Raw genomic sequence first — 27500 nt, 5'->3', positions numbered from 1 at the left:
ATCTTTAATTTTATAAATACAATCATTATTATTATTATTATTATTATTATTATTATTAATAATCATTTTAATAAAACAAATTTAATTCATTGTAAAACAAAAAAAAAAAACAAAAAATTAATTAGATTGTAAAATCACTCATGTCGTCGACTTTTCCATATAAATTTTTCTCCTTTTGTGTGTCTATGTTTAAAGGATGGGGAGGGCGGGGCGGGGCGGGGGCGTGTGTGTAAATAAAACCAAATCATTTTCTTATAAAAATTATTTTTCTTTTCTTTTCCTTTTTCCGGAGTATATTCATCTACATTTATTATCATTATGTATTACATGTAAAAACCTGGTAACCTGTTCTAATAACTAAAATTACTGTTACAATATATATTTATATACTATCATGTCCGATTTGAGTTTACCTTTTATTATAATCATTATCATCATCATAATCGTCATTAACATCATCATCATCATTTTCCATATTATTATTATTATTATTATTATTATTATTATTATTTGATTTTTAATAAATATATAAAAGAAAAAAAAACCCCAAATACAATTGAATCATTGTACGATAAACTAATTCTAATTGCACACAAATCATATGTCTCAAATTTTACAACAACAACAACAACAACCTAAACGATCTAGGTTCGATAATAATAATAATAATAATAATAATAATAATAATAATTTCTTTTCAAATTAAAAGACACATTCATGCGAGAGAAAAAAAAAAAACATCAGTATCAGTAGTAAAAGTAATAGTAGTCGTGATAATAATAATAATAAAAATTATTTGATTTACAAAAATAAAATAAAATAATAATAATAATAATAATAATAATAATAAAGAAACTTTTTTCTTTTTTCCATTCTTTCCATTCTTTCTTTTCCTTTGAGAGTTGTGGTGGTGATCAGATGAGCAAGCAATGTTTATCCTATAAATATTTCCGATTGTAGAAAAAATATCATCATCATCATCATCATCTTATTTGTAGTTTTTTAAAAACATGGCGGCCAGGCAAAAGTTTTTCTGTGTGTGTGTGTGTGTATGTTAACCGTTCGTATTTTATTATTTATTATATTTTTCCCCCTTTTTTTTTTAATTTTTTTTAATTATAATCAAATTTTTTTTTATTTTTATTTTTTTTTGTTTTGTGTTTGTTTTCACTATCATGTTCGTTCACGTTGCAATCAACTGTAAGAAAATAATAATTTGTTATTACTTATTAAAATTCCTTATTAATCATCTAATAACTATAAAAAAAAAAAAAGATTTTATTTAAAATTCTTACAGATTTAACGGTTGTTTTTATGAGGTCCTTTTTGTGTGTTAAATCGTGATCCGGATAACGACCGTAAACTTGTTTGCATACTGTTTTCATTGTTATTTCTTCAAGATTGGCTCCGTCGAGAATTTGTTTGACATATTTTTTGATTTCTTCATCCTGAAGGATCAATAAATTTTACAATTTGAAAACCCTTTTTAATATTTTAATAAAAAAACTTAAAGGTGAAAAAGGTTTCCAACTTACAGTAGGAGGTTTTCTCGACTTCTTTTGCAACGGTTCATCTTCTGATTCTGATGGTCCTTCCGACTCGGAATCAGCCTTCTTTTTCCCTTTTCTCCCGGGAGTTTTTTTCCCACCTTTCATGGGAGCTTTTCGCTTAGCGGGACCTTTTCCTTTTGATTTTGTTCCCATTGTTTTTTTCTTTTTCGGAGACTAAATTGTGTAATAATTAATAAATTATAAAAAATTACACCAAAAAAAAAATTTTTTTTTTTAATTTCCTTACATCTGAGTCGGATTCACTAGGGGTTAATTCTGGTTCCGATTCTGCTTCTTCATCATCATCGTCGTCGTCGTCGTCGTCGTCACTTTCAGCATATTTTTTCCCTCCTCCTTTTCTTCCTCGTCTTTCATCTTCCGAACTACTCTCATCTTTATAACTTGGTCGAGATTTATTTCGTCTACCTGTTGCCCGTCCGCGACCTCGTCCTCCTTCTTCGTCATCTGAATCATCTGCATCCAAACTAAAATAAATAAAAGCCATAATAAGTAAAAATTAGTTCGAAGTAACACGTGAAACAATTATTAAAATCTCAATTACCCAGCATAACCTCTATTATTAGCTTTTACTGCACTTGAACGTTTAGGCCTAGGGGTTGGTTGAGGGGGCAAAGGTTTTCCTGAGTCCTTGGGATCCATTAAAAAGTCCATAATTCTGTTAACAATTTCTTCTTTTCTTCCCTTTTTTTCAACATCCAAAACGTCACACATGTCTTTTAAATGTTTTACATCCAACCTTCAAAATAATTTACATAGAATTATTTTTGATTAAATTAAAAAAATTAAATCATTGAACTCAATTTTTTTTCTCTCTCTCTCTCTCTCTCTCTCTCTCTCTCTCTCTCTCTCTCTCTCGAAAGAAAACTTACTTTCCGATAAACTGTTTTTTCTTTATGTAGGCATCACTTTCTGGTTCATAATCGAAACCTTTAAATAATAAAAGATTTCCTTTGATTTTATCAGGTTTTCCAACTTTTCCATATAATACCTGATGTAATTTTTTTAATTGATCAACTTCTTTTTGTTTTATAAAAAAATCAATTCTTGGACAGTCTGAAAATACAGTTCCTTTTCCATTAGGTACATCAACCTCCTAAAAAAAAATTAATTAATGTAGTTATTGGAAACAAATCGAGTAAATCGATTAATAAAATTTTTTTTTTTTTTACTTCTTTTTTTATTATTTCTTTTTCATCTTTTTTTCTAGATTCTTTTTCTTCGACTCCATTTTTCATTTCTTCATCCTGTTCAACCGTTTCTTCTTCATTTTCTTCCTCTCCTTCATCTTTAACTTCATCGTTTACCTTAACCGGTCGCTTTTTAGCAGGTTTTTTTAATTCCTCTTTGTCATCCCCTTCTGTTTCAGCTGTATCACCTGAAGCTCCTTGAGCTAAGTAAAAATCAAGCAACATTAATAATAATTTAAATTAAATTAAATTGATTTGTGCCAGTAGTGTAAATAAGGACACACAAAACACTTTAATTAAAATTAAATTTTAGGCTTGGAATCTCATAAAAATAATAAAATTGAATACCTTTTAAAGTTGTAGCATAAAATATTTTTAAAAAATAATAATAATAATAATAATAATATTGACTTACTCTCAGGAGTATCATCATTTGCGGGGGGCTCTTCTTTAGCATCATTAACAACAGGTTTTTCTTCTTCTTTTTTCTCATTTGGCTTAGGCTTATCTTCTTCAGTTTTTTCTCCTTCTCCTTCATCCTGAGAAGATTTATCCTCCTCTGTCTAAAAATTTTAAAAAAAATACTACATTATAAAATGTTTTTAATTTTAAAAAACACTTTTTGTTACGCAAATAGCATTTCCAGTACGAATAAATAAAATTTTTTCTAAATAATTAAACGAATACAAAATTTTTGCCCACTAAATGTAAGTAAATAACAATTGTATTAAATGAGAACACGACAACATTAAAAAAAAATTAAATATAACTATTTTTCACGAAAACACTAAATAAAATTTATTTAATATATATTTCGAGCGAACAATAAATGATTTTTTTAAAAATAACACAAATATTCGATACTCGTTAGTTCCCGCGTCCTATCACAACATGATTCCCAACATTGAGTTGGTAGCCATCTTGCATCTTTAGTAACTAACATAAAGTAGCATTTTTCAACCGGCATCTGACATAATTCCCCGAATCAGTTAAAAACTCTTAATTTAAAATTATTTTCAACGTTATCAAGAGTTTTTATTTTAAATAAAAATATTTATTTCTCACCTCTGGATCTTCGATTTTTTTACTTGTGTCTTCGTTAGACATGTTTAATCAATGTTTTTATGAGCGGCGGTAACTACTCTACGGAATCTACGCCTACTTTGATCGCTGTGTACTGTGTCTAGTTCCACAGCTATTGATAAACTTGACAATTCGGCATTATATTTTAAAGATGGCGCTCACATTATTTTAGGTGGTAAAATTAAATCATGTTTTTTTTTAAACATTTTTATTTAAACTTATTTATCATAAGTTGTTGTTAGTAGTAATACATTTTTATCAATTTAATTTACTGTTATAATTTTTTTATTTATTAAAAAAAAATGATTTGATATTAAATGTAATTACATGTTTACTAAAGGAATATTTAAATACATATTCTATAATGTATAAAAATTTGAATTTTTTTTTTTTTTTTTTTTTTTTTTTTTGTAGATTAAACACAATTTATTATTTTAAATAAATTTGAACAAATGGATGAAATATTTTTTCACATTTCACGTCATTTTGAAAACTTGCAAGTAAGATATATTTAAAAATCATTTTTTTACTATATAGGTCACAATTGTTTAATTTTGATAATAATAATTTTCCAACGACTCTATTAATTAAAGCTAATTTTTTTTTTCGATTGAATTTATTTTTAGATTTATTTAACATCTTGTCTGCAGCAAGGTAGATATTTAGCAATCTCACTTAGTGATGAATTATCAGTTCAAATTCAACAAATATGGAATCAATCATGGAGCAATCAATTAAATAACACATTTAGAAATTTAATTACATTAATTAGAAATGCCACACGACAATGTTCGACTGTTTTGGCACAACCAAATCAAATGTATTCTCAACTCGCCGAACTTGCAACAGTTGAGAGTAAGGTTTTAGAAAATTTAATTTTGCTATTCAAAATCCTGCTTAATATTCTTACAACAATATTAAGTTGCCTTTTATTTTAATTATGCTTAAATAAAATCGTTTTAGTGCCTGTTTTTTATCCTGGTAGTGCAGGATTTATTGTCGGTGCTGCTTTCGGTCTCCTGTTGGGATTATCTTGGAATCAGGGTGTGATTCCTGGACAAAGAATGAAAGCAGTAGTTTGTATGGCTTATGATGGTTTAGATGTGAGTTTAAGAAATGATTTGATTACTTTTATTGAATAAGTATTCAATTGTTAAATTTTTTTTCTGCTCAGGCCTTATCTTGTATTGATGATGCTATTATACCTACAGTAATGAAACCTCAACAGATTTTAATTCAAGTCAAAGCTGCATCAATCGATATAATAGATATAAAAATATCTTGCGGATTTGGAAGATTTTTAAGAAAAAATTTTTACTCAGTGAGTAATGCATCATACACAAATACAAATTTCAAATATTTTACATTTTGTTCCATTTTTATTTTGTTGTAATTTTTAAGGATTCGAAAAATGAATTGCCCATAACTTTGGGTCGGGATTGTTCCGGTGTAATCGTTGAAATTGGACCAAAAGTAAATAAATTTGAAATTGGGGATAATGTATGGGTGGCAGTTCCGTTTTGGTGTTCTGGAACGCTGGCTGAATACATTATAGCTAATGAAAACATGGTGTCTAAAATGCCTAGTCACATTAGTTTCGAAGAAGCATCATCTTTACCCTATTCAGGTTGTTTAGCCTATAACGCATGCGTGAGAGCGGGAATAGTTGAAAACGATAACGAAAAAAATAAAAAACGGTAAATTACAAATAATAATAATAATAATAATAATAATAATAATGCGAAAAAAAAAATTTTAATCGAATTAAATTATTAAATTTTGAATAATTTATTTACTTTAGAGTCTTAATTTACTCAGGTGTCAGTCCTGTGGGATGCATAGCTTGTCAATTAGCTAAATATTACAATTGGGAAGTGACCGTTACGTGTTTGGCCAAAGCAGATCCCGTTGCGAAAAAATTAAAAGCGGATAAAGTGGTGGCATATGAAAATATTCAAATGGAAAACGAACTATTACAAGACCAGTAAATTCTTTTTAAATATTTCTTGTCCGCCATTTGCAAAATTCAAATCGGTCCATGGCATTTACCATTTTACACCGTTTGTTTTTCAGATTCGACGTCGTGTTAAATACCGTCGGGGGTGTTACGCACGAATCGTGTTTGAAATTATGTAAACCCGAGGGATTAGTCGTGTCCACGGTTCCCGAACACATGTACAATGACAATTTTAAATTTCCATGGTCGTTATTTCAAACGGTCGCTGTGAAAATAAAATGCTTGTGGAAGGTATAATTTGATTTATCATTCGAAATGAATTCCTTTTCCCATGAACACAATTAACCTTTTGTAACCCCCCCCCCTTTTTTTTTTGTGTGTGTGCGCAGAAAGTTTTTGGAAATGTCAACGAGTGGGATGATTTTAATATATCAGCCGAAACTTTGGACAAATTAAGAATTTTAGTTGAAAAAGGTTATTTATTACCTGTCGTCGATGAAGTGTACGAGCCGCATGATGTGATAAGAGCTTTGCAACATTGCGATTCGGTTGAAGCCATTGGTAAAACGGTTATAAGATTTAGGTAAGAACTTTTTTTTTTTCGTTTTGTTTCATAACTATAATGATAATAATAATAATAATAATAATAATAAAAAAACAGACAATAAAGTTTTAAAAAATGTAGATCATTTTTTTAATAATAATAATAATAATAATAAAAGTATATGGAATCATTAACATTTGAATCTTTTTTATTAATTAATTAATATTTTTATAAATACCGTTTGTTTTTTTGTTTGAAATTTAGAAGTAAAACAATCTATGACAGATGATTCGAGGGGGAAAACAATAGGAGGAGAAATACAAAAAAAACAGTCTTTAAGAGACTCAATTATTATTTGGTCAAGCATCAAGCGTAAAAGGTACTGAATAAAAAGCCAAATATTTTTATCTCTTTTTTTTTCTTTCTTTCTTTCTTTCTTTCTCTCTCTTTTGAATACATAATATATATATATATATATATATATATATATATATATATATACTTACGTTTACTTGGCATCATTTTCTTTTTCCATATTGTCTTCGTCATCAGAGTCTTTATGACCATTTTCCTTGTCGTACATTTTATCATTTTCTTCTTCCAAATAAACTTGTCCCTCATCATCTTCATCGTCGTCATCTCCGGCGACTTCTTCATTTTCAGCAGCAGCTCTTTCCATTTGACGCATTAATTCAGCTTCATCCAAAGCCGTGACAACTTTAGGCTAAAAAAAAAAAAAAAAAAAAAAAATTTTCATTACTCGATATTTGTAAAATACTTTTCAAGATGGCGGATCGATATGATCTTTGCTAAAAAAAAAGAAAAGGAATTACATACCGGCATTTGTACGTGAAAGACTCCACCTAATGATTTGATAGTTTCTTCTATTTTAACAATAGCATCGCTTAAAGCTTTAACTCCTTCTTGTTTTTCCGGTGTTGAGGTAGTCATGACTGAAAATTAAAATTCATAGTCGAAAAAAAAAGAATTAAAATTATTAAAATATGATGATAAATATTTTTTTTTTTATCTTACCATATAATGGCGGAGCAATTAAATTAATTTTAATCGGCAATTCTTCCGTTGACAATGACAGCCCTGCTCTCAGAGCAGTTTTAACAGCATCGATACCTTCATAACCATAACAAGCAACCTCGATATCGGCTCTTATTTTAACAGCTTGAGATGTTAATTTTCTTTGTAGATTTGCAAAAAGTACTTCTCTTGTTTTATTATCAAGATCGCATTCTGATAATATCGATGGATCCCTGTAAATTTAAATAACTAAAGTTTTTCTCTTTCTTTTCATTTCAGATCGCTGAACAAAAATTAAAATGGAGAATATCGTGGAAATACCCGCACACTGAAAAACAACATGTCAGCCTTAAATTTAGTAAAATCTTTTTTTTGTTGTTGTAATTTTTATTATCGAAATGTTGTTATATATTAATATTTTATTAATTTTAATCATTATTACCGAATCATTAACATTTTTTTATTTTTTAATAGAAAAACACTTTTTTGATTATATTTGTTGTTGTTGTTTATTTAATAAAAAAAATTAATTAATAAATAATAACTTACACGACTGCTTGTTTAAAAAAATCATAACTTGATGCTTTCATTTTTAATTTTTCTTCAAAACGCCAAGCTGTTTTTTGATAAAGTTCTTCTAACTGATCATCATTTTCATAATCTAGAAGATCAGCAACATGTCTCAATATTGAATTAACAGCTTTGGCTTTGGCAAATCTTTCTGTACATTTTTCAACATCTTCAGGAGAGACTCTTCTTTTACTTAAATCAATGTATCCTACAAGTTCAAATGATACTGTTAGCATATAACATGATTGCAACACAATTTACAATCGGTGTTTATAAAGTAAAATCAATTTGTCAATTATTTTTTAAAAGTAAAAATTATTACATCACCTTTGTCTTTGTCCACTCTAATAACTACAACAGGTTCGGTTTTACCGACTCTAATTAATTTGTTAATAGAACGTATACGCCTTCTAGAAAGTTCCGATAGTAAAATCATGCCTTCGATATTGTTGTATTCTAAAAGGTGAACATATGCTCCCATTTCAGCAATACTTCTAACATTAACCATAACGACATCGTCGACCTCCGGATATTTTTCATTATAAAATCTACAGCTTAACGGCATCTTTATATAGATACTTTAAATTCACCTATAATAAGTAATAAAAAAAAAAAAAAAATTTTTAACCTAACTTCCTTATTAATTTTTTTACATGTGATGAGTAACCAAAAAAAAAAATTTATAATTAAACTTTTAATAATTAAATGTAAACGCTTAAACTTTATTATAAATTTTTTATAAACGTATACACGTGTAATATATATTAAATATTAAAATAACATAAATGTTTATAAGTATACACTACCTCAACTAACACCGCAATTAGACACGGCTATGCTAATTCGATATATCGAACTCGATGTGGCATAATCGAAATTTACTTTTTCATAAAGTCGAACTAAAAATTCCTAATGCTATACTTGAGAAGTTGAAACAGGCTTAATAAATAAAAAAATTTTTAACTTATTGAAATATAATTTGTAATTTAGGCGTTTTATTCTCCTTAGTTTCCTAAAAATAATATTTAATTATAATGTAGACATGTTTTAATATAAAAAAAAAACAATTTTATTAAAATTTTACACATTTTTATTTGAAAAAATGACTTGTTTTTAATGTTATGTAACATTGGGTACATTTTTTAATACGAAAGCACCAGGTATTTTCAATTTATCCCTTCGACTACAATCACCTAACTCATCATGTTTGATTACATTCATGTCGGGAAATTTAAAAGAAAAATTTGAAGGTAGGAAAGGTTTTGAAAGCAGTTGATTTAATTCTTTTTTTTTCGAATTTAAATCCCTTTTGATTCGAACATCCGCTTCTGAACTTCTTTTTTTAGGCCTATGGTTAATGTAAATTAAGGAACAATACACATACATAACTTATATTAATTTAAATTGTAAAATTAAAAAGGATACAATTCATCTTCGTCCACAATTATATCTAGTTCTTTTATCGCTTTGTCATACCAGCTTGTTTTTGAATTTTCCCTTTTCAAAGCTAAACTCAATTGATCAATATCTCTGGCAACGTTAATTATTTTTTTGACTATTTTAATCGAATTTACATCTACATTGAAATCTTCGATATCTTTTTCTTAAAAAAAAATAATAATAATAATAACAAATGAATTTCACCGTCGTTTTGTTATATAAATGGTACATAAATTTAATACAAACCTTTTCCCAAGGTGTGTAAAAGTTTCCTGTACAATCCCAATTCTTTAGGCTCTATTAAAAGCAAAGCATTTCCTACCGTATTGGCTCTTGCAGTTCGTCCACTTCGATGAACATAAATTTCTGCAGTTTTGGGAACTTGATAATGTATCACATAATCCACATTGGGTATGTCTAATCCTCTTGCCGCTACATCAGTTGCAAGTAATAAACTGTCGGGATTATCACGAAATTTTTCCAAATTTCTTAATCTTTGCTTTTGCTCCATGTTTGCATGCAAGGGTAAAGGCCTGAAATATTTAATGAATATTCATTCGACATTATTTAAAAAAAAATTTTTTTTTTCCCCCTGCAAATCGGCATCTGATCGACGACTTACTTAAAATTTACAATATTAAGCAAATTTGCCAAACGTTTTACACATCCAATACTATTACAAAAAATCATGAAACGTCCTTTTTGAGACCTTAAACATTGAAATAAATAATAATCTTTTTCTTCGAATTGACACAGAATTTTAAACTCTGATAAATTTTCAGCTGTCACGTGAGTATTCGTAATGTCAACGATTTTAGGATTAGTTATTCCAATTTTACTAATTAAATCTTGTAATTTTTGTCCCGGAGTTATCCTTTTATTTTTTTTCCCTGCAATAATCGTTTAAAGTAAATTTAAAAAAAAAAATCCAAATTTTAAAATATATATTAAATAAAAAATAAAACCTTTTAAATATGATGGAGGATCGTGTACAACAGTTAAAGTTGCAGAAAATAAAAAATTTTGCCTTTTTTTTTTCTTATTTTCATTTAAATTTATTCTTTCCAATAAATCGTTAAGTTCTGTAAAATGTCCCTTTTCCAACATTCTATCTGTTTCATCTATGGCCAAATACCTGAATATAAAATTTTTATTTAATTTAAAAAAATAATAATAACTTGATAATACTCTTATTGATGTATTAAATGTTAAAAAAAAAAAACCTTAAATTTTTTATATTTGATAAATGAATATTATTATCATTGACCAATTCCCAAAGTCTTCCAGGAGTTGCGACTATTATTTCAGGTCTTTTATTTAAAATCCTTTCTTGCTTTTCATGTGCCAAACCTCCTACGATTAAAGCGATATTTATTTTTGTATATTTACAAATATCATTTAAATGATTTCTAACTTGAACCGCTAATTCTCTGGTAGGTGTTAGTATTAATGCATACAAATTATTTTTTTCATTTTTCATTTTCAAACTTTCAACTTTGACACAATTGTATTTAGAATCGACATTTTCCTGAAATCTTAAAAATACATAATAAATAATAAAGCGTGTTAAAGTTTATAATCTCATTTTTAAAAAATTAATATTTACTCATCATCCATTTCCAAATCTTCACTATCACTTGATTGATTTAATTCTTTTTCCATTATCGAAAGTATCCCATTAACAATTGGAATACCGAAAGCTAATGTTTTACCGCTACCTGTTTCTGCAGCGCCTAATATGTCCATCTGACCACAAATTGCAGGACCTAAACATCTCGATTGAATTTTTGTAGGTTCAAAATATTTCTTATCATACAGCGCATATAATATTTTTTCATGAATTCCAAAACTGTTCCACGATCTCATGCGATCTAAAAAACCTGAATTTTTATCAACATCAAATTCTAAATTTTTTTCTATTTTTTCACACTTTTTCACTTTCTTATTTGATATTTTTTTTTTTTTATTTTTATTTTTTCTTTTTTTCGGCTTCTAAAAAAAAAAAAAAATATAAAGAGAAAATAAATTGTAAATAATTAAAGAAATACAATTTCATGTTTTTATTTTAATTTTTTTTTGAAAATTTTTTTTTTTTAACTTACCGACGGTATGTAAACTTCATTATCTAAAGTTTTAAAAACGCCATTTTCTTCAGTTAATATAATTTCTTCGATACCAGTTAATTCATCAAAATTAACACCATTTACTGATTTTGGATTTTTCATCATGAAAGACTATTATAAATTATTTAACTTACACCACGTTTTAACGAATCATTCATATCCTAAACTAAAAATTAGTTTTAAATTTTAGTTTTAAACAAAATTAATTACTTTATATTTTTAATTAAATAGGAGAAATCAATAAATTATTAATAATTTAATGTGATTGCTAAATCATATCAAAGAATAAAAACATTGTGAGTGGAAATTGTAAAAAAAAAAAAAAAAATGTGACTTGGAATAATTTCATTTACTTATTACTTAAAAAGAATAATTCTTTTAAGACGGATAAAACATGTAATTAAAAAAATAAAATTTAATTTAATTTATAAATAAATGCATACTTGTATGTCAAAATAAAATAAATTATATCGGTGCAGTTAATAATTTAAAAAAATTAAAAACTCTTAATGAAAGTAATTAAGCATGTAGTGTAGTCTTAATCGTACATTATTATTCTGCTGACACGTTCAAACGATTTTTTTATTGTTAAAATTTGAAAAAACTTAACGCATCAACTTTCTAAAAAGGTAACGTCAGTGAGTGTTTTATAATTTTTTAATTTTTAAAAACTTTTTTTTAAAATACGTTAAATCATTAAAATGCTTTAAAGTACTCAAATTTATTTAATTTTTTCCACAGAAAACTCCGATTCGTAAAAATTTTTCAATTTTAAGTTACTTGAGAACAAATAAAAGTACAAAAAATGTATGAAGAAAATTGGGATGATCCAAATGACATATCATATGCTCCAGCTCAAGTTTCGTCAAACACTTTTTACCCTTCAAATAATAGTGATAATGATACTTATTCTATTAACAATAAAGAAAAAGATCAACAACAAATAAATACTAGTTACAGTAGTAAAAAGAAAAGTAAGAAAATAAAATAAAAATTTAATTAAGTACGTTTGATATTAATTATGCAATTATTATTATTATTATTATTAAAGAAAAAAAGTATTTTTGTACGATTTAGATCATGAAAGGAGATCATACAATGATTCGTTTAATTTAGTTATAAGAGTTGAAAATTCTAAAATTGGAATGATTATTGGAAAACATGGATCTAAAATAAAAGAATTACAAGAAAAAACTGGGGCACAGATAAAGGTTTACTTATTTGATTTTTTTTTTGTCATGTTCATTCCTAAATAAAACAAAATACAATTATGACATTCAATAGATAATAGATATTATAATATAATAGATAGGTAAGCCATGTCCAGATGATAATTATCTAACAGAGGTAATTTTAATCGGAAGTCAAAATGCTAAAACAAAATGTAATGATTTAATAAATGAAATTATCATTTCGAGAAATTCGAATGTTTACACGTATAAAAGTTCACATAACGAAGAAAATTCTGTGCCTTTTATCGATTGGGATTCATTAAATCAAAAAGCTGTAAGTAATTGTTTTTTTTTTGAAATGGAAACATTTTTGTTTAAAACCATCAAGAATTTTCAGATTTAACACTTTTAAAATATCTGTTTTATACAACCTAATATTAATATCATAAGTGAAATTATAGGCGATTGCAGAAGCTGAAAGATGGGTAAATTGTCCACCCATAATAAAAAATTTTTATATTGAAGATTCTGTTATTGCTAACATGAGTGAAATAGAAGTAGAGGAATTGAGGTAATTATATCAGTCAATTTCCCCCCTCCCCCCATCTTCAAATTATTAAGTTATGTAATTGTTTTTTAGGAAAAAAAAATCTATCATAATTAATAATGAAATGGATTTTGAAGAAAAAATATTAAATCCGATTCAAACTTTTGAACAAGCATTTCAACATTATCCGGAAATATTGGATGAAATTGAAAAACAAGGATTTAAAGTTCCCTCTCCCATACAATCACAAGCATGGCCAATATTACTTTCTGGAAAAGATTTAATTGGAATTGCTCAAACGGGAACTGGTAATCAGATGAATTATTCCATAATTATTAGGATTACAAAAAAAAATTGTTTTTCTTAATTTTACAGGTAAAACTTTGGCATTTCTTCTACCTGCTCTTATACACATCGATGGTCAAAAAATTCCTGGGACAAAACCTAGAGGAGGTCCCAACGTACTAATAATTGCACCCACACGAGAACTTGCATTGCAAATTGAAAATGAAGTGAAAAAATATTCTTATAAAAATATCAAATGGTAACCCCAACAAACAACCCCATCACCGACATTTTTTTTTATTTAAATAATTTAAATTCAACGTATTTTTTTTTTTTTGAATTATAGTCTTTGCGTTTACGGTGGTGGTAATAGAAGGGAACAAATAAACACAGTTCAAGAGGGGGTTGAAATTATAATAGCTACACCAGGTCGTTTAAACGATTTGGTAAATAACAGTAAGTCTTTTTTATCAAAAAAAAAATTCGATTATTAACTATAAACTAAATTGATTTTTTTTTTTTTTTTTAGGCTATATTACTTTATCTTCAATTACTTACATAGTTTTAGACGAAGCTGATCGAATGTTGGACATGGGATTCGAACCACAAATTAGAAAATTATTACTTGATATTCGTCCCGATCGACAGTCTGTCATGACCAGGTACTGAAAAAACAAAATGAAGAAGATGTTAGTTTAATTATTAAAAACGAAAAAATATTTTCTTTCAGTGCTACATGGCCAAATGATGTTCAAAGATTGGCAAAAAGATACATGTCAAATCCAATTCAAGTTTTTATCGGTTCTTTAGATTTAACAGCCGTACATTCAGTTCTACAAAGAGTTTATATAATTAATGAAGGGGATAAAAAATCTTACGTAAAATTCATACTAATTATTATTATTATTATTATTATCGCTCCTTTATTTCTGCGTAACCCGTAACGAATTTTTATTTATCGGCAGCTTTTTGATATCCTTCGAAATCTCAAAGAAGAAGAAGATAAAATAATTGTATTCGTTGGGAAAAAAAACATGGCGGATGATTTATCATGCGATTTATCATTGAATCGTTTTATGTGTCAATGCATACACGGGGGAAGAGAACAAATGGACAGAGAGCAAGCTTTGGATGATTTTAAAACGGGTTGCGTTAAAATTTTAATTGCCACGGATGTTGCCAGTCGTGGGATAGACATTTCCGACATAACGTGAGTCTGCCACCTTAATAATTTCATATATATAAAAAATAATGATTTAAGAAATTTGTTTTTTTTTTTTTTTTTCCCCTCCCCCCTCCCCCCCAGGAAAGTTTTAAATTACGATTTTCCAAATAATATTGAAGAATACGTTCATAGAGTCGGTCGTACGGGTAGAGCGGGTAAAACGGGTGAAGCCATAACTTTTTTCACAAGATCTAATTGGATGCACGCAGGAGATCTCATTTCAATAATGGAAGAAGCTAATCAAGTAATATTAATTTAATGTAAATTTAATTTAAATTTAATTTATTTATAAAATCATTTTTGAAATTTTTTTTAGTCCGTACCGATTGAATTGTACGAAATGAGAGAAAGATATTTAAAACGTCAAGAAATGAAATGTGATGATAAATTTTTGGAGAAAAAAAAAACAAACAGATGGAAGAAGTAGTGGTAGATATAATTTAAATGGTTTTTCATAAAACTAAAATTTGTTTTTGTTTGTACAAGTACATAATAAAATTTGTTTATAAAAAGAAATTTATTTAAGTATAATAATAATAATAATAATTGTCGTGAAATAAACGAGAAAAAAAAAAAATTCAAAATCTATGGAAAGATAGAATTTTGAACATTACACATATGAAAAGTGGGCTAATAACGATTTTTTTTTTTTTTGTTAATTTTTCCTTTAATATTTAAATTTTAATCGTTAAAACGTAATATAATTTTTCATTAAAAATATTATTTCCCGATTTGTTCGTTTATTTTTTTTAATATTAATAATAATAATAATAATAATAATAATTTTTTATGTAAGTAAAATTGACATTATTAAAATTAATGTAAAAACCGTTGATAAATTACCAGAAAAAAAAAAAAAAAAAAAAAGTAAAAATGACAAAGTATAATGTTATATAAGTCGATAGGCGCGTTAAATTACAAAAAAAAATTTTTTTTTTTTTTACTCTTTGATATTTTTTTAATAAATGCAAATATAATATTATTATTATTATTATCATTAATAACGTTTTTTTTTTTTTTTTAAACGTTTAATTTATAATTAAAAAGAAAAGAAAAGAAAAGAAAAAATAAAACATTTGACTGAGGTCAATAAATATAAGTTGGTTATTTCTTAGCGGAAGTCGAGCCTGAAAAACAAAGATGTCTGACATATTCCCGCATGAAACTCGTGAAATAAGCGTCGTTTTTATGTTTTTTTTTTTCCTGCGTTTAAAATAACTTATTAAAAAATAAATACAGTTTAACTGTGTTGAGTATTTTAATTCCACATGTATCTGATTTAAAAATTTATATTTTTTCACACGGTTAAAATGTAATTAATGAAAGGAGGTTTATCATTTGATAATTAAAAAAAAATTTTGTTCCATTGAGTAAGTATTTTTTTTTTTTTTATATCGCAATTCTGCAATTATTAGTTTTTTGTCTGTTACTCCATAAAAAATACAAGAGCTTTTTTAATAAATACTTTGAAAGGTTTTCGTTAATTTTCCTTTGATTTTTTTTAAATTTAAACATAATTGTTGTGCAGTTGTCACCACCATTCGATGAGCTTTATTTTCCCACCAGGCATTAATTGGTTGGTTTGATAAATATTACGTTTTTATCTCGTAAATATTTCATGATTTCCTTTCGTTTAAAATTTTGTTTAATTTCGACGTGATAGATTTTTCTGAATTGTTTTCATATTATATTAAAATTTTTTTTCTCTTTTTCCCATGTTGTAATTATTATTTGCTGAGTAGATATTCTGATATAACCAAAGTGCGCCAATGCGGGTTAAACTGCCATTTGTCAATTACCTTTTCCCTTTTCTTTTTTCTTTTTTTAATTTATGTAATATTAAAATAAAAAAAGTTTATTTATTAATAATGAATACATAAATATGTTCACTTACAATTTAGTCTTACTTTTAGTTATGTGTTAATTACTGGTAATTACTGTAATATTACTTAGGTTATCGAATTGAAAGTTGTATAATATTTTATAATCGTTTAGTTCGATATTAAGTTTTTTTTTTTGGTTTTAGACTTGGGAAAATGCCTACTGACGATATAGTATATCCACAAGGCTGTAGGCCTATTTCTGAGGATTTGGGTCCTGATGAGTTAATTAGGAGACTCAAGGTAAATTTTGAAATGAATTTTTTTTTTTCCCCCCGATATCGATTTCAACGAATGAGATAATTTTTAAAAATGTTTGAATGTAGACTCTGGCACATACATTACAAGCAATGGCTCAAGATGAAGAGGGACAATTACAACAGTATGTTCCATTATCATTACACCTTGCAGAAGAGTCATTCATGCATCATTCATCGAGGGATGTTCAACTTTTAATAGCTTGTTGCATTGCTGATGTGTTGAGAGTTTACGCTCCTGAAGCTCCGTACAAAGACCCGGAACAAGTCAAGGTTCGTTATTAAAAAATATTTAATGATTATTATTATTATTATTTAAAATTTTTTGGTAATTTTATATTATTCGATTATTTTTTTTTTTTTTTTTTTTTTTAGACAATTTTTATATTTTTAATTAATCAACTATCCGGGTTACAAGATCCTAAAGATCCGGCATTTAAAAGATATTTTTATTTGCTTGAAAATTTGGCTTATGTAAAAAGTTTTAATATGTGTTTCGAATTAGAAGATTGTCAAGAAATTTTTTGTAGACTTTTCCAGTTAATGTTTCAAATAGTAAAGTGAGTATTTAAAATTAAAATTTTTTTTTGTAAAGTGAATTTTTACGATTCTTTAAAATTTTGTTCTTTCATTTTAGTGATGAACATTCGACTAAAGTTAAGTCATTTATGTTGGATGTTCTTAGTCCTTTAATCACGGAAAGTGATGTAGTTTCAAATGAATTATTAAATATAATTTTAATTAATATAGTTGAACCTAATAAATCTAGTAGAAAAAATGCTTATTGGTTAGCCAAAGAACTCTTGTTAAAATGCAGTAACACTTTGGAACCTTATATACAAGTGGTAAATTATTATTATTATTATTATTATTTTTTTAAGTTCGTTAGAATAAATGATTGGCTTTTAAGAATTTATAATAATAATAATAATGATGATAAAATGATTTGTTTTAGTTTTTTAATAATGTTTTAATAATGGGAAAACAGGAAAAAGAATTAGAAATATGTTCAAAAGTTTATGATCTCATATATGAATTATACCACATTTGTCCATCGGTTTTATTAGCCGTTTTGCCTCAGTTGGAATGCAAATTAAAGAGTTCATTAGAATCCGAACGATTAGCTGCTGTTGCATTGCTTGCTAGAATGTTCTCTGAGAAAGATAGCACGTTAGCAAGGCATCATACGCCACTTTGGAGAGCTTTTTTAGGAAGGTGATTGATTGATTGATTGATAAAATTTTAAATTGTCTGTTTTTAACATACAAGTATGGCGGGCGGCGTTTAAAAAAATTCCATCATTTTCTTTTTTAGATTTAATGATATTTCCGTTAATATTCGCATCAAATGCGTACAATATTCAATGCATTTTTTACTAAATCATCCGGAATTACGAAGAGACATGACTGAAACATTAAAGTTAAGACTTCACGATGCGGAGGAAAACGTTCGGTTCGGTGTTGTTATGGCAATTGTATCGACTGCGAAGAAAGACTGTGAAGTGGTTAGTTCCAGTGAAGATCTACTGGAACTAGTTAAAGAGCGTACATTAGATAAAAAGGTTATTTTAAATACGAATTGTTTTTCCTTTCCCCCCCCCCCCGCGCCCCTTTAAAACCGTTTTTTAATAAAAATTTTTCGTAAATTTAACAGTTCAAAATTCGTCGGGAAGCAATGTCAGGCTTGGGTCTTATTTACAAAAATCATTTGAACAGCTCGGATGTTCCTCAGGCAACAAAGAAGGCTGTGACTTGGATTAAGGATAGAATACTTCATGGTTACTATTTACAAAGTAACGAAGATAGGTACGCTATTATTTTCCTCATTGGTACAATTTGTTTCGTCGTTTTACCTCATCTCATCATTTATTCTCATTTTCAGGCTTCTAGTAGAAAGGCTACTAAATACGGATTTGGTATCTTATCAATTGCCACCGGAAGAGAGAATGAAAAGACTATATCATTTATTAGGAACCGTTGATGACAACGCTTTAAAAGCATTTATCGAACTTAAAAAAAGTCAGCTCGTGTGAGTAGAAGGAGTAGTTTGTAATTTTTTTTTTTTTTTTACCTACAAGTCATTAAATTAGCCTTTGATGTGGTTTCGTAATTTTTTTTATGTAAATTTTAGCGCCCGAAGAATCGTATCCGAGTTTTTGGAACTTCATTATAGGCCGGAAAGCGAGGAGAGGAATCAGGAGATCAGTGTGAAAATTTCACAAGTTTCAAAATTTCTTCCCGATCCGGTAAAAGCTCAAGAATACATAGTCAAACTTTCAAATAATTTATTAAATCAACCGGAACTCCTTCAACAACTTTCCAAATTAGTTCGACCGGATATCAGTTGTAGAGAATCAATTCACATAACCGTGAGTAATGAAAGATGATGGATGATGAATTAAATTCATCAACGACTACCCATTTTTAACGGTTTTTTTTTTTTTTTTTTTTTTTTTTTTTTGGGCTTATTTTCAGGGAGTCCTGATTAAATCATTAGGAAATCCTATTATGACTAATTTATATTTTAATACTGTTAAAATGTTATTAGAAAGAATATCGTCTGTCATGATCGATAGCGTAGCTTTGGAACATCTCATTGGCTACGTGGAAGATTGTTTAAAAGGTGGGAATAGTATCGAAGAAATCGGTCTTAATCCTAGCACGGCTGGAGAGAGAGGCGTCCGATTGATTCAGGTACGCGTTTTTATTCCCGAAGGGGATTTGAATTATTTTTTTTTTTTTTATAAATATTTACAAGAAGTGTAATCGGGTTTTGTTCTTTTTATACATTTAGATTTTATCGTTTGTTTATCCTGCTCATTATTTAAATTTAAATGTACTAAATGCTTTAATGCGACTTTTGGAAATGGAAGATGAAAGTGTGGCTCCTTGGATTTTGTCCGCTTTGACTTTTGTAGGAAAATATAAACCTTTGGGTAAGTTGGGGGGAAGAAAAAAAATTGTCAATTTTTTTTTTTTTTTTTGCGTTTTTTTTTATCGTGATGCTTTCACTTTAGGTGAAGTTTTCCCCGAATTCATGGAAAAATTGGTGCCTACCTTACGAAAATTTATCGAAGAGGGAACGCCGAAACAATCAAAGCAAGCTGTGAGATGTCTTCATAGAAATTTGCTGCCCGAAAAGCACGATTTATTCAAAGACATTTTCGAAGTAAGTGAAATTTTTACACGTGTAAAAATTCTAACCGTAATTAAAAAAATTTGATTTTGATTTTCCGATAGGTGCTTAAAAAAAATTTAGAACCGAGCAGTGAGCATTACTTAACGGCTATCGTCGCTCTGGGTCACATCGCTTACAATTTACCCACATTATTTCCATACCATATAAAAAACATTATTTCGCGTAAAATTGTGCGAGAGCTATTAGTGGTGGACAGTTCGGAATCCAGGTACGATCCCTCGGAAGAACCGTGGTGTAGTGAAAGTGAATTGGATTTTACAACGAGATGTAAATTAGAAGGAATGAAAACTATGGCGAGGTGGCTTTTGGGTTTGAAAGAAGACGTCGTGTCGGCGCAAAAAACTTTCCGCATGTTAAACGCGTTCATAACGAGTTGCGGAGATTTGACAGGTCAAAATAAATTGAGCAAAGCGGAAATGTCTTGGCTGAGACTCAGAGCCGGGTGCGTCATGCTCAGGATATCCGAGCAAAAGGGTGTCGGAGATCAATTCAACGCGGAACAATTTTACGATTTGTCTCATCTCATGGTGGTACGTATAAACGTTTGCCTCTACAATAAATGATTATTATTATTATGATTGTTATGCATAAATGTTATTCGTACGCAGGATGAAGTTCCGCAAGTTCGGGAAATTTTCTCAGCAAAACTACACAAGGGATTAAGTCAACCTCTTCCCGGGAGGTGTTTGCCTCTTGATTTCATGGGAATATACTCTCTGGCTGGATTGGAACAAGATAAGAAATTGAAAGGTTGCATAAAGAAAATGATGGTGTCGGATATTTGCAAGAGGAGAGAATACGCGAAAAGTTTGACGTTTTCAACGACGGGAAGTAAGTTTTTTTTTTTAATATTGGAAAAAATGTTGAGAATACACACGTGTGCACGTGTCGAAAAAAAACACTAACAAATTTTTTTTTTAAAAAAAGGTAAAGTTGAAAAAGCAATGGCTCAACTCCCCGCCATTTTACCAGACTACATGCTTACATTTGCTATACCAGTTTTGGCACATTTGCCCGAATTCACGGATCCGAACGAATTTGAACAGTTGAAACAAATGCGAAACTGTTTGTGGTAAATTGAAATCGTGTCATTTATTATTCCCCCCTCCTCCCTCTCCCCCCTTATTTTTTTTTTTTTTTGGACAAAATTTTGAAATTGTTTTTTTATTTTTTCTTTCATCAGGTTTATACTAGAACCTCTGATTACAAAAAATGATCTCTACAGCTTCAGCTTTTATAAAAACATGATTGAAAGAATGAAAAATCAAAAGGACGCCGTGAAACCGGATGACGCTACGATGAATTACGTAAATAGAAAAAAAAAATTTTTGGGGGGGGGGGAAATTTTTTTTTGCGGTAGCAAGTAGAAAAACTTTTAAAAATTAATTTCGTTACAGAAATTATGGGCGCTTTGCGATTTGGCAATGGCACTCATCCTATCGAAAACGACAAATTTCGATTTAAAAGAATTTTCGAGCGAAGTTCGGATTCCCACGATGTATTTTAAACCTCACGAAGTATGTTGGAAATATTTTTGGTTTGATTGTGGGGAGGGGGGGGGGGAAAGAGGGAAAATTAATTTTAATTTTTTTTTTTAAATACAGAATCCGTTATTCAATAACAACGTTATTTACATACCGCAAGAACTTCAGTATCAGCCCAATAAAAACAAACAAAATTTGATAACGACGGGTACGAAAAGAACGTTAAAATCGAATAAAAAAGTAAGTCCTCCCGTTACGGAAAATTCTGGAATCGACAACAAAACGGACGTAAAGGTGAGCGAGTTTTTACAATAAATATTTTTTAAATGTTTAATAAACTTTTTGAAATATTAAAAAAAAAACAAAAACAAAATCTTTGAACGTTGTTTCAAGCTCATACGAATTATTGGAATTGATGCCGAGGTAAGAGATTTAAAATTTCGCATTGTTGTTCCCTCTTTCTATTTTTTTTTTTTTTTTTTTTTTTTTTTTTTTACGTGTTTGAACTTTGAACTAACAACGTGCACACGTGCGAGAGCGGAAAAGGAAATAATAATAATAATAATTTTATTTTTTTTATGATATCATCGTGAAGCCTTCGGAAGCCTCGGATACGAAGATAAAACTTTACGGAATGGGAAACGAGCCACCTTCTCCGGGGGAAGCAAATTCAGCGGAGGAAACATCTTGCGAAACGGAAGACATGGACGACAAATTAACAAACGATAAACCAAAAAGAAAAAAGACTGTACACTGAAAAAGGAAAAAGGAAAAAGAAAAGGAAAAAAAGGAAAAGGATATGGTGAAACGCTCTTTTTTTTAAAAGTTCCACTCTACTACTACTACGACTACTACTACTATTATTAGTACTGCTACTGCTACTACTACTGCATTACTACAAATATTACTATTATTATTATTATTTCAAAGTTTCATTTAAAAAAAATTGTGGAACAAAATGAAAAGATGCGTCGAAAGAAAATGTCGAACGAGTTTTTTTTTTAATAAAAAAAAAAAAAAAAAAAAAAAAAAAAATGTGAACCGACCGAGTGAAAAGAAAAAAAAATTTCTTTGACTTTATTTATTATTATTATTATTATTAACCATTATTATTATTATTATTATTATTATTATCATAGAGATGGAATCTTTTCTCGCGTGGGGGGTGTTTAAAAAAACAATTTTTTTTAAATATGTTAAACGGTTTTTTTTCTCTCTCTCTCTCTCTTCTCTCTCTCTATCTGTCTGTCTGTCTGTCTGTCTGTCTGTTTGTCTGTTTGTCTGTCTGTCTACCTGTTTGTTTTTCAGTGTGACAAACGTGACTATTTAGTAAGTGGTACGTACGTACGTAAGTGAACATTTCATAAAAAAGAAAAGAAAAGAAAAACAGGAAAATTTACAGTGTGATGATCAAGAATGAGTGATCGGTGGTGTTTTTTTTATAAGTTATTTTTTTTTTGTTTTATAGACGCAACTCATTTTATTGAATGAGCAAAGTGTTTTGTTTTTTCTCATTTTTTTTTTTTTTTTTTGGTTTAATTTAAATAAAAGTAAAAAACGATGAAAACGGTGAAATCATGCATCATCCATCATCATCATCATCAATTTTTTTTTTGCCTGTTATTGATTTACATAAATCGTGTTTTAATTTTTCTAGTGATAATTAAATGGCAGTTTATCATTATTATTATTATTATTATTTAAGATTATTATTATTATTAATATGCAAAACGGTTACGACCGAACGTCAAATTCGAATAGAGAAAAAGCATCTTGGTGATTATTTGCTTTACAGTTAAATTCAAATTGAAATTTTTTTTTGAAATTTACTGAATTTTTACTTATTTTCCTAATAAAATTTTAAGTTAAAAAAAAAGAAAAACTTGTCTGGTTAATAATAATAATAATATAAAAAGCAATCAAATAAATAAATAAATCAATAAATAATTTAGATTTTGTTTTTTTTTTGGAAATTAATAACCTCTAATGCATTCCTTTCCTATTTGACCGTTAAATTTGAATTGGATTGTTGGAAACCAGGAGATTTAAGGGGATTGGGTATTTTTATGTTAAGAAAAGAAAAATATGTTATGAACATGTTAAATAAAGCCTTGAAAGATCAAAAGACAACCTCAGTCAAATCAGTTATGTAAAATTAACAGTTTAAAATAGTTTTTTTTGAAAAATTAGAAATATATATATATATAACTTACAGGTTTTCCATTTTTTCAATCCTGAGCACATTTGTGTGTTTAAAACAAGAAATTAAACTTCTAATTCACTTTATATCGACCGAAAACAAATAAAAAACATTTTCTAATATAAAACTTATTATAAAATAATTCACTTGATAAAAAATCACTTATAATAACGTTTACTTTTTACAAAAAGAAAAAAGTTAACGTTACTAAAACTAATTATAAAATTTAAAAACACTTTTTTCTTTGTTTTAACTTAAAACTAATTTAAAAATTTACTTAATTATTATCACAAAATCACTTAATTACAAAAATAAACGCGAATATAACCGATTTCGTTTATTTTATCCATGTTAAACGTTAAAAATAAAAAACTAACTTTCAGTTAAACTCCGATACCGACGCCATTATAGTTACCAAAAGAATTTCGTCTGCTAATAATGGCGCCAATATACATGTAATTGTTAATAACGTATATAAATGAAATTAATTTTTCGCGGGAATCAAAATGGCGGCGCCCAAAAATAAACAAAAATGGGGAAAAAAAATTAAATAAATAAATTAATTTTTTTTTTTTTTAAAAAATGAAGTAAGATTTATTTATATTGATTTTGTATTAAAGTTTTTCCAACATTCTCATTCATCACAAATTAATAAATTAAATTAAAATTAAAATTAAATTGACAATCAAAAAAAAAAAATTTAAATTAAATTTTGTAATTTTAAAACAATGGCAAAAGAATTTATATTTTTGACTTGTTTTTTATTTGTTTGTTTGTTTGTTTGCATTATATAATTCATCATTTTGAGCATGAATAATTTAAAAAAAAAAAAACAAAACAAACGACAAATATGTCAAATTTACATTAACAAAACATAAAGCAAACAAACAAACAAACAAAATACTTTGGCAATAATTATTTATTTAATTATAAAACCTTTCACCGATTACATTTATTTATTATTATTAACTCTCACACACGTTTATTTATTTATTCATTTGGCGTGATCAATATTAACAATAATAATAATAATAATAATAGTAATAATGATAATGACTGATAATAATTATGGCGGTGATTATGATTATGATTATGATGATGATGATGATATTATTATTATAAATACATCAAACAAAATAAATAAATTAATAAATAATAATAATAATAATTTTATATATTTAAAACATTTATGAGCTACTTAATTAATTAATAAATAAATAAATAAATAATAATCTTTGGTGCGAAAGACAACATTAATAATAATAATAATAATCATAATAATATTAATTTTTTTTTTTTTATTTAAAAAATTTACTATTATTACTTTCTTAGGATTTCTTCCTTTCCCCCCACTCTCCCCTCCCTTCTACCCCTCCTCCTCCTCATTCACCTCCTCATCATCTCGTGTGTAAAATAATAATAATAATAATAATATTTTTAAAAATCGTTAGACTTGGAAAAAAAAATAAAAAATTTAATAGATTATGTGCATGTAAATTTAATTATTATTATTATTATTATTTTATAATCAATATTCGAATCGAATTTTTTTTTTATGCGTGTAAGAATTTTAAGCACAAATAATGATAACAAATAATAACAAAAACAAAAATGATAAAAACTAAGAAGAAAAAATACAAAAAAAAAAAAAAAACAAACAAATTCTTTTTCACGTACAAATATATATATAAATATAAATACGCGGGGGTAAATATAATTATTATTATTATTATTATTATTATCCCTTTTTTTTTTTAATTATAATTAAATATAAATCAGAGTATCCCAATCCGTATAAGGGAAAAAAAAAAAAAAAAAAAAAAAACATTTACACGTATTTCATAAACACATCTCAACAATTTTATTTTATTTTATTTTATTTTCCTATCGCGTTATTATTATTATTATTATTAATTATTATTATTAATAAATTATGTGTGCGTGAAGAGGAAAAACGTTAAAAAAAAAAATTATTTTCAAAGGCTCATCAAATGACACTTGGTATTTAAAAACAAAAACAAAAAAACACTCACGTGATTAGTCTCATTTTTTTTTATCATCTTTATATATTATCATTATCATTATCATTATCATTATTATTATTATTATTATTATTATTATTATTATTACATCTATTTATATTCATTTATTTATTTATTTACAATATGTTTTTTCTTTTCTTTTCTATTGAAAATTAAATTTTCCATTTTCATCATTCATTAATGTTAAAAAATAAAAAAAATTTATCTTATACATGGTGGTGGTGGTGGTAGTAGTAGTAGTAGTAGTAGTAGTAGTACGTATTTGTATTTTATATATTTTAATTAATTTTTAATTTAAAACAAAACAAAACAAATAAATTTTTATGATTTTTTATTTTTTTTTTTAAACGAGAGAAACCGAAAAACTACTAAAAAAAAGGTTTACTCGTATTAATAACACATAGTTTAAGAAAAATTGGCACAAATTATTATTATTATTATTATCATTATCATTATTACGATATTAAAATGCGTGGTATTAATGTCATTTAATGTGAAATCAATTAATTAATAAATAACGAAAGAAAATAAAGAAATAAAGTCATTTTTACAAACTGCTACTACTACTACTACTACACTTCATACTAATTTATTACAATTTTTTTTTTTATATGACTAAAATAATTAAAATGATAATAATAATAATAATAATAATAATAATAATAATAATAATAATAATGTTTATGGCGACGGCGACGACGACGACGAAATTGATGACGATGATGACGACGACGACGACGAAAAAAATAAAATAATAAAATTAAAATTAAAATTAATAATAAATAATAATAAGCAAAATTGATTGACTAGTAAAAAAAAAAAAAAAATTAATAAACATAAATAAAAAATAATAATATTATTATTATTAATAATAATAATAATAATAATCATAACAACAACCATTATTATTATTATTATTATTATTATTATTATTATTATTATCATAAGTAAATAATATTTATTAGTAATTGAAAAAAAAACTAAACCGAACTAATGAAATAATTTTTATCATTGATAAGCCCAACAACATCAACAGCAGTAGCAGTAGAAATAGTAGCAGCAGCAGCAACAACAACAACAACAACAACAACAATAATAATAATAATAATAATAATAATAATAATAATAATAATAATAATGATAATAATAATAATGATAATAATAATAAATAATTTACTGTCATCGACTACAAATACATAAAATAAAAAAAAAAAAAAAAACGTAACAATAAAATAAAACATAAGCAACATACATAAATACATACATACATATATATATACATAAATCAATACATAAATGAAAAAAAAATTAAAATTAAATAAATAATTAAACGAAAAGCGATATCGATGAGGAGGAAGCACTCATTCTATTACATATAATAATAATAATAAATCAATAAAATAAATAAATAAATAAAATAAAATTTTTTTTTTCGTTTAAAATAAAAAAAAAAAAAAAAAAATTTTTTTCTACATATATTAATTATTAATAAATGTATTTATGTATGTAAATATGTCCGTGCACACACGTATAATAATAATAAAAATAATAATAATAATAATAATAATGATAATAGTAATAATAATAATCACTTGGTTTAGACTCTTACATATTTTTTTTACTTTCTTTTTTCTATTACCGTGAAAACGAAGCAAAATTAACAATAATAATAATAATAATAATAATAATGATAATTAGTA

The 27500-nt window shown here is 26.7% G+C and overlaps 7 protein-coding genes across 7 annotated transcripts; 4 read left to right on the top strand and 3 right to left on the bottom strand.

Moving 5' to 3' along the window:
- Window positions 1-914: 914 nt before the first annotated feature.
- On the bottom strand, window positions 915-3865 carry Phum_PHUM551030 (Neurofilament triplet M protein, putative; the record flags this gene model as incomplete). Its single annotated transcript, XM_002431796.1, has 10 exons — window positions 915-938; window positions 1296-1448; window positions 1536-1724; window positions 1798-2035; window positions 2113-2307; window positions 2441-2664; window positions 2741-2961; window positions 3174-3317; window positions 3623-3694; window positions 3847-3865. 10 exons carry the CDS (start codon window positions 3863-3865, stop codon window positions 915-917), a joined length of 1479 nt encoding a protein of 492 aa, XP_002431841.1.
- A 428-nt stretch (window positions 3866-4293) lies between these two features.
- Phum_PHUM551020 (zinc binding dehydrogenase, putative) lies at window positions 4294-6385 on the top strand (the record flags this gene model as incomplete). Its single annotated transcript, XM_002431795.1, has 8 exons — window positions 4294-4341; window positions 4468-4696; window positions 4805-4944; window positions 5016-5162; window positions 5243-5538; window positions 5643-5825; window positions 5915-6089; window positions 6188-6385. The coding sequence occupies 8 exons, from the start codon at window positions 4294-4296 to the stop codon at window positions 6383-6385; spliced, it is 1416 nt and encodes a 471-aa protein (XP_002431840.1).
- A 465-nt stretch (window positions 6386-6850) lies between these two features.
- Phum_PHUM551010 (eukaryotic translation initiation factor 2 subunit alpha, putative) lies at window positions 6851-8512 on the bottom strand (the record flags this gene model as incomplete). The annotated part of the gene is made up of 5 exons (XM_002431794.1): window positions 6851-7066; window positions 7180-7295; window positions 7378-7610; window positions 7927-8155; window positions 8275-8512. 5 exons carry the CDS (start codon window positions 8510-8512, stop codon window positions 6851-6853), a joined length of 1032 nt encoding a protein of 343 aa, XP_002431839.1.
- Window positions 8513-9066: 554 nt separating this feature from the next.
- Phum_PHUM551000 (ATP-dependent RNA helicase MAK5, putative) lies at window positions 9067-11253 on the bottom strand (the record flags this gene model as incomplete). Its single annotated transcript, XM_002431793.1, has 7 exons — window positions 9067-9295; window positions 9373-9550; window positions 9634-9920; window positions 10010-10277; window positions 10353-10522; window positions 10611-10881; window positions 11025-11253. 7 exons carry the CDS (start codon window positions 11251-11253, stop codon window positions 9067-9069), a joined length of 1632 nt encoding a protein of 543 aa, XP_002431838.1.
- A 1062-nt stretch (window positions 11254-12315) lies between these two features.
- Window positions 12316-15166, top strand: Phum_PHUM550990 (DEAD box ATP-dependent RNA helicase, putative; the record flags this gene model as incomplete). The annotated part of the gene is made up of 12 exons (XM_002431792.1): window positions 12316-12472; window positions 12588-12721; window positions 12819-13016; window positions 13144-13253; window positions 13323-13537; window positions 13605-13773; window positions 13861-13970; window positions 14044-14176; window positions 14245-14392; window positions 14480-14724; window positions 14821-14983; window positions 15056-15166. 12 exons carry the CDS (start codon window positions 12316-12318, stop codon window positions 15164-15166), a joined length of 1893 nt encoding a protein of 630 aa, XP_002431837.1.
- Window positions 15167-16775: 1609 nt separating this feature from the next.
- Phum_PHUM550980 (uncharacterized protein) lies at window positions 16776-22315 on the top strand (the record flags this gene model as incomplete). Its single annotated transcript, XM_002431791.1, has 19 exons — window positions 16776-16862; window positions 16946-17149; window positions 17252-17436; window positions 17514-17721; window positions 17832-18091; window positions 18191-18437; window positions 18530-18681; window positions 18758-18904; window positions 19007-19244; window positions 19351-19569; window positions 19670-19811; window positions 19893-20044; window positions 20116-20604; window positions 20683-20905; window positions 21002-21146; window positions 21258-21381; window positions 21472-21591; window positions 21679-21852; window positions 22154-22315. The coding sequence occupies 19 exons, from the start codon at window positions 16776-16778 to the stop codon at window positions 22313-22315; spliced, it is 3678 nt and encodes a 1225-aa protein (XP_002431836.1).
- Window positions 22316-22516: 201 nt separating this feature from the next.
- Window positions 22517-23711, top strand: Phum_PHUM550970 (uncharacterized protein; the record flags this gene model as incomplete). The annotated part of the gene is made up of 4 exons (XM_002431790.1): window positions 22517-22550; window positions 22698-22723; window positions 23027-23056; window positions 23511-23711. 4 exons carry the CDS (start codon window positions 22517-22519, stop codon window positions 23709-23711), a joined length of 291 nt encoding a protein of 96 aa, XP_002431835.1.
- Between the last annotated feature and the right edge of the window lie 3789 nt (window positions 23712-27500).

This window comes from Pediculus humanus, genomic scaffold (genome assembly GCF_000006295.1).
Source record: "Pediculus humanus corporis 1103172108294 genomic scaffold, whole genome shotgun sequence".
NCBI lineage: Eukaryota > Metazoa > Arthropoda > Insecta > Psocodea > Pediculidae > Pediculus > Pediculus humanus.
Note: the sequence above shows the minus strand (reverse complement) of the source record. Positions and strands in the feature narration are given on the sequence as shown.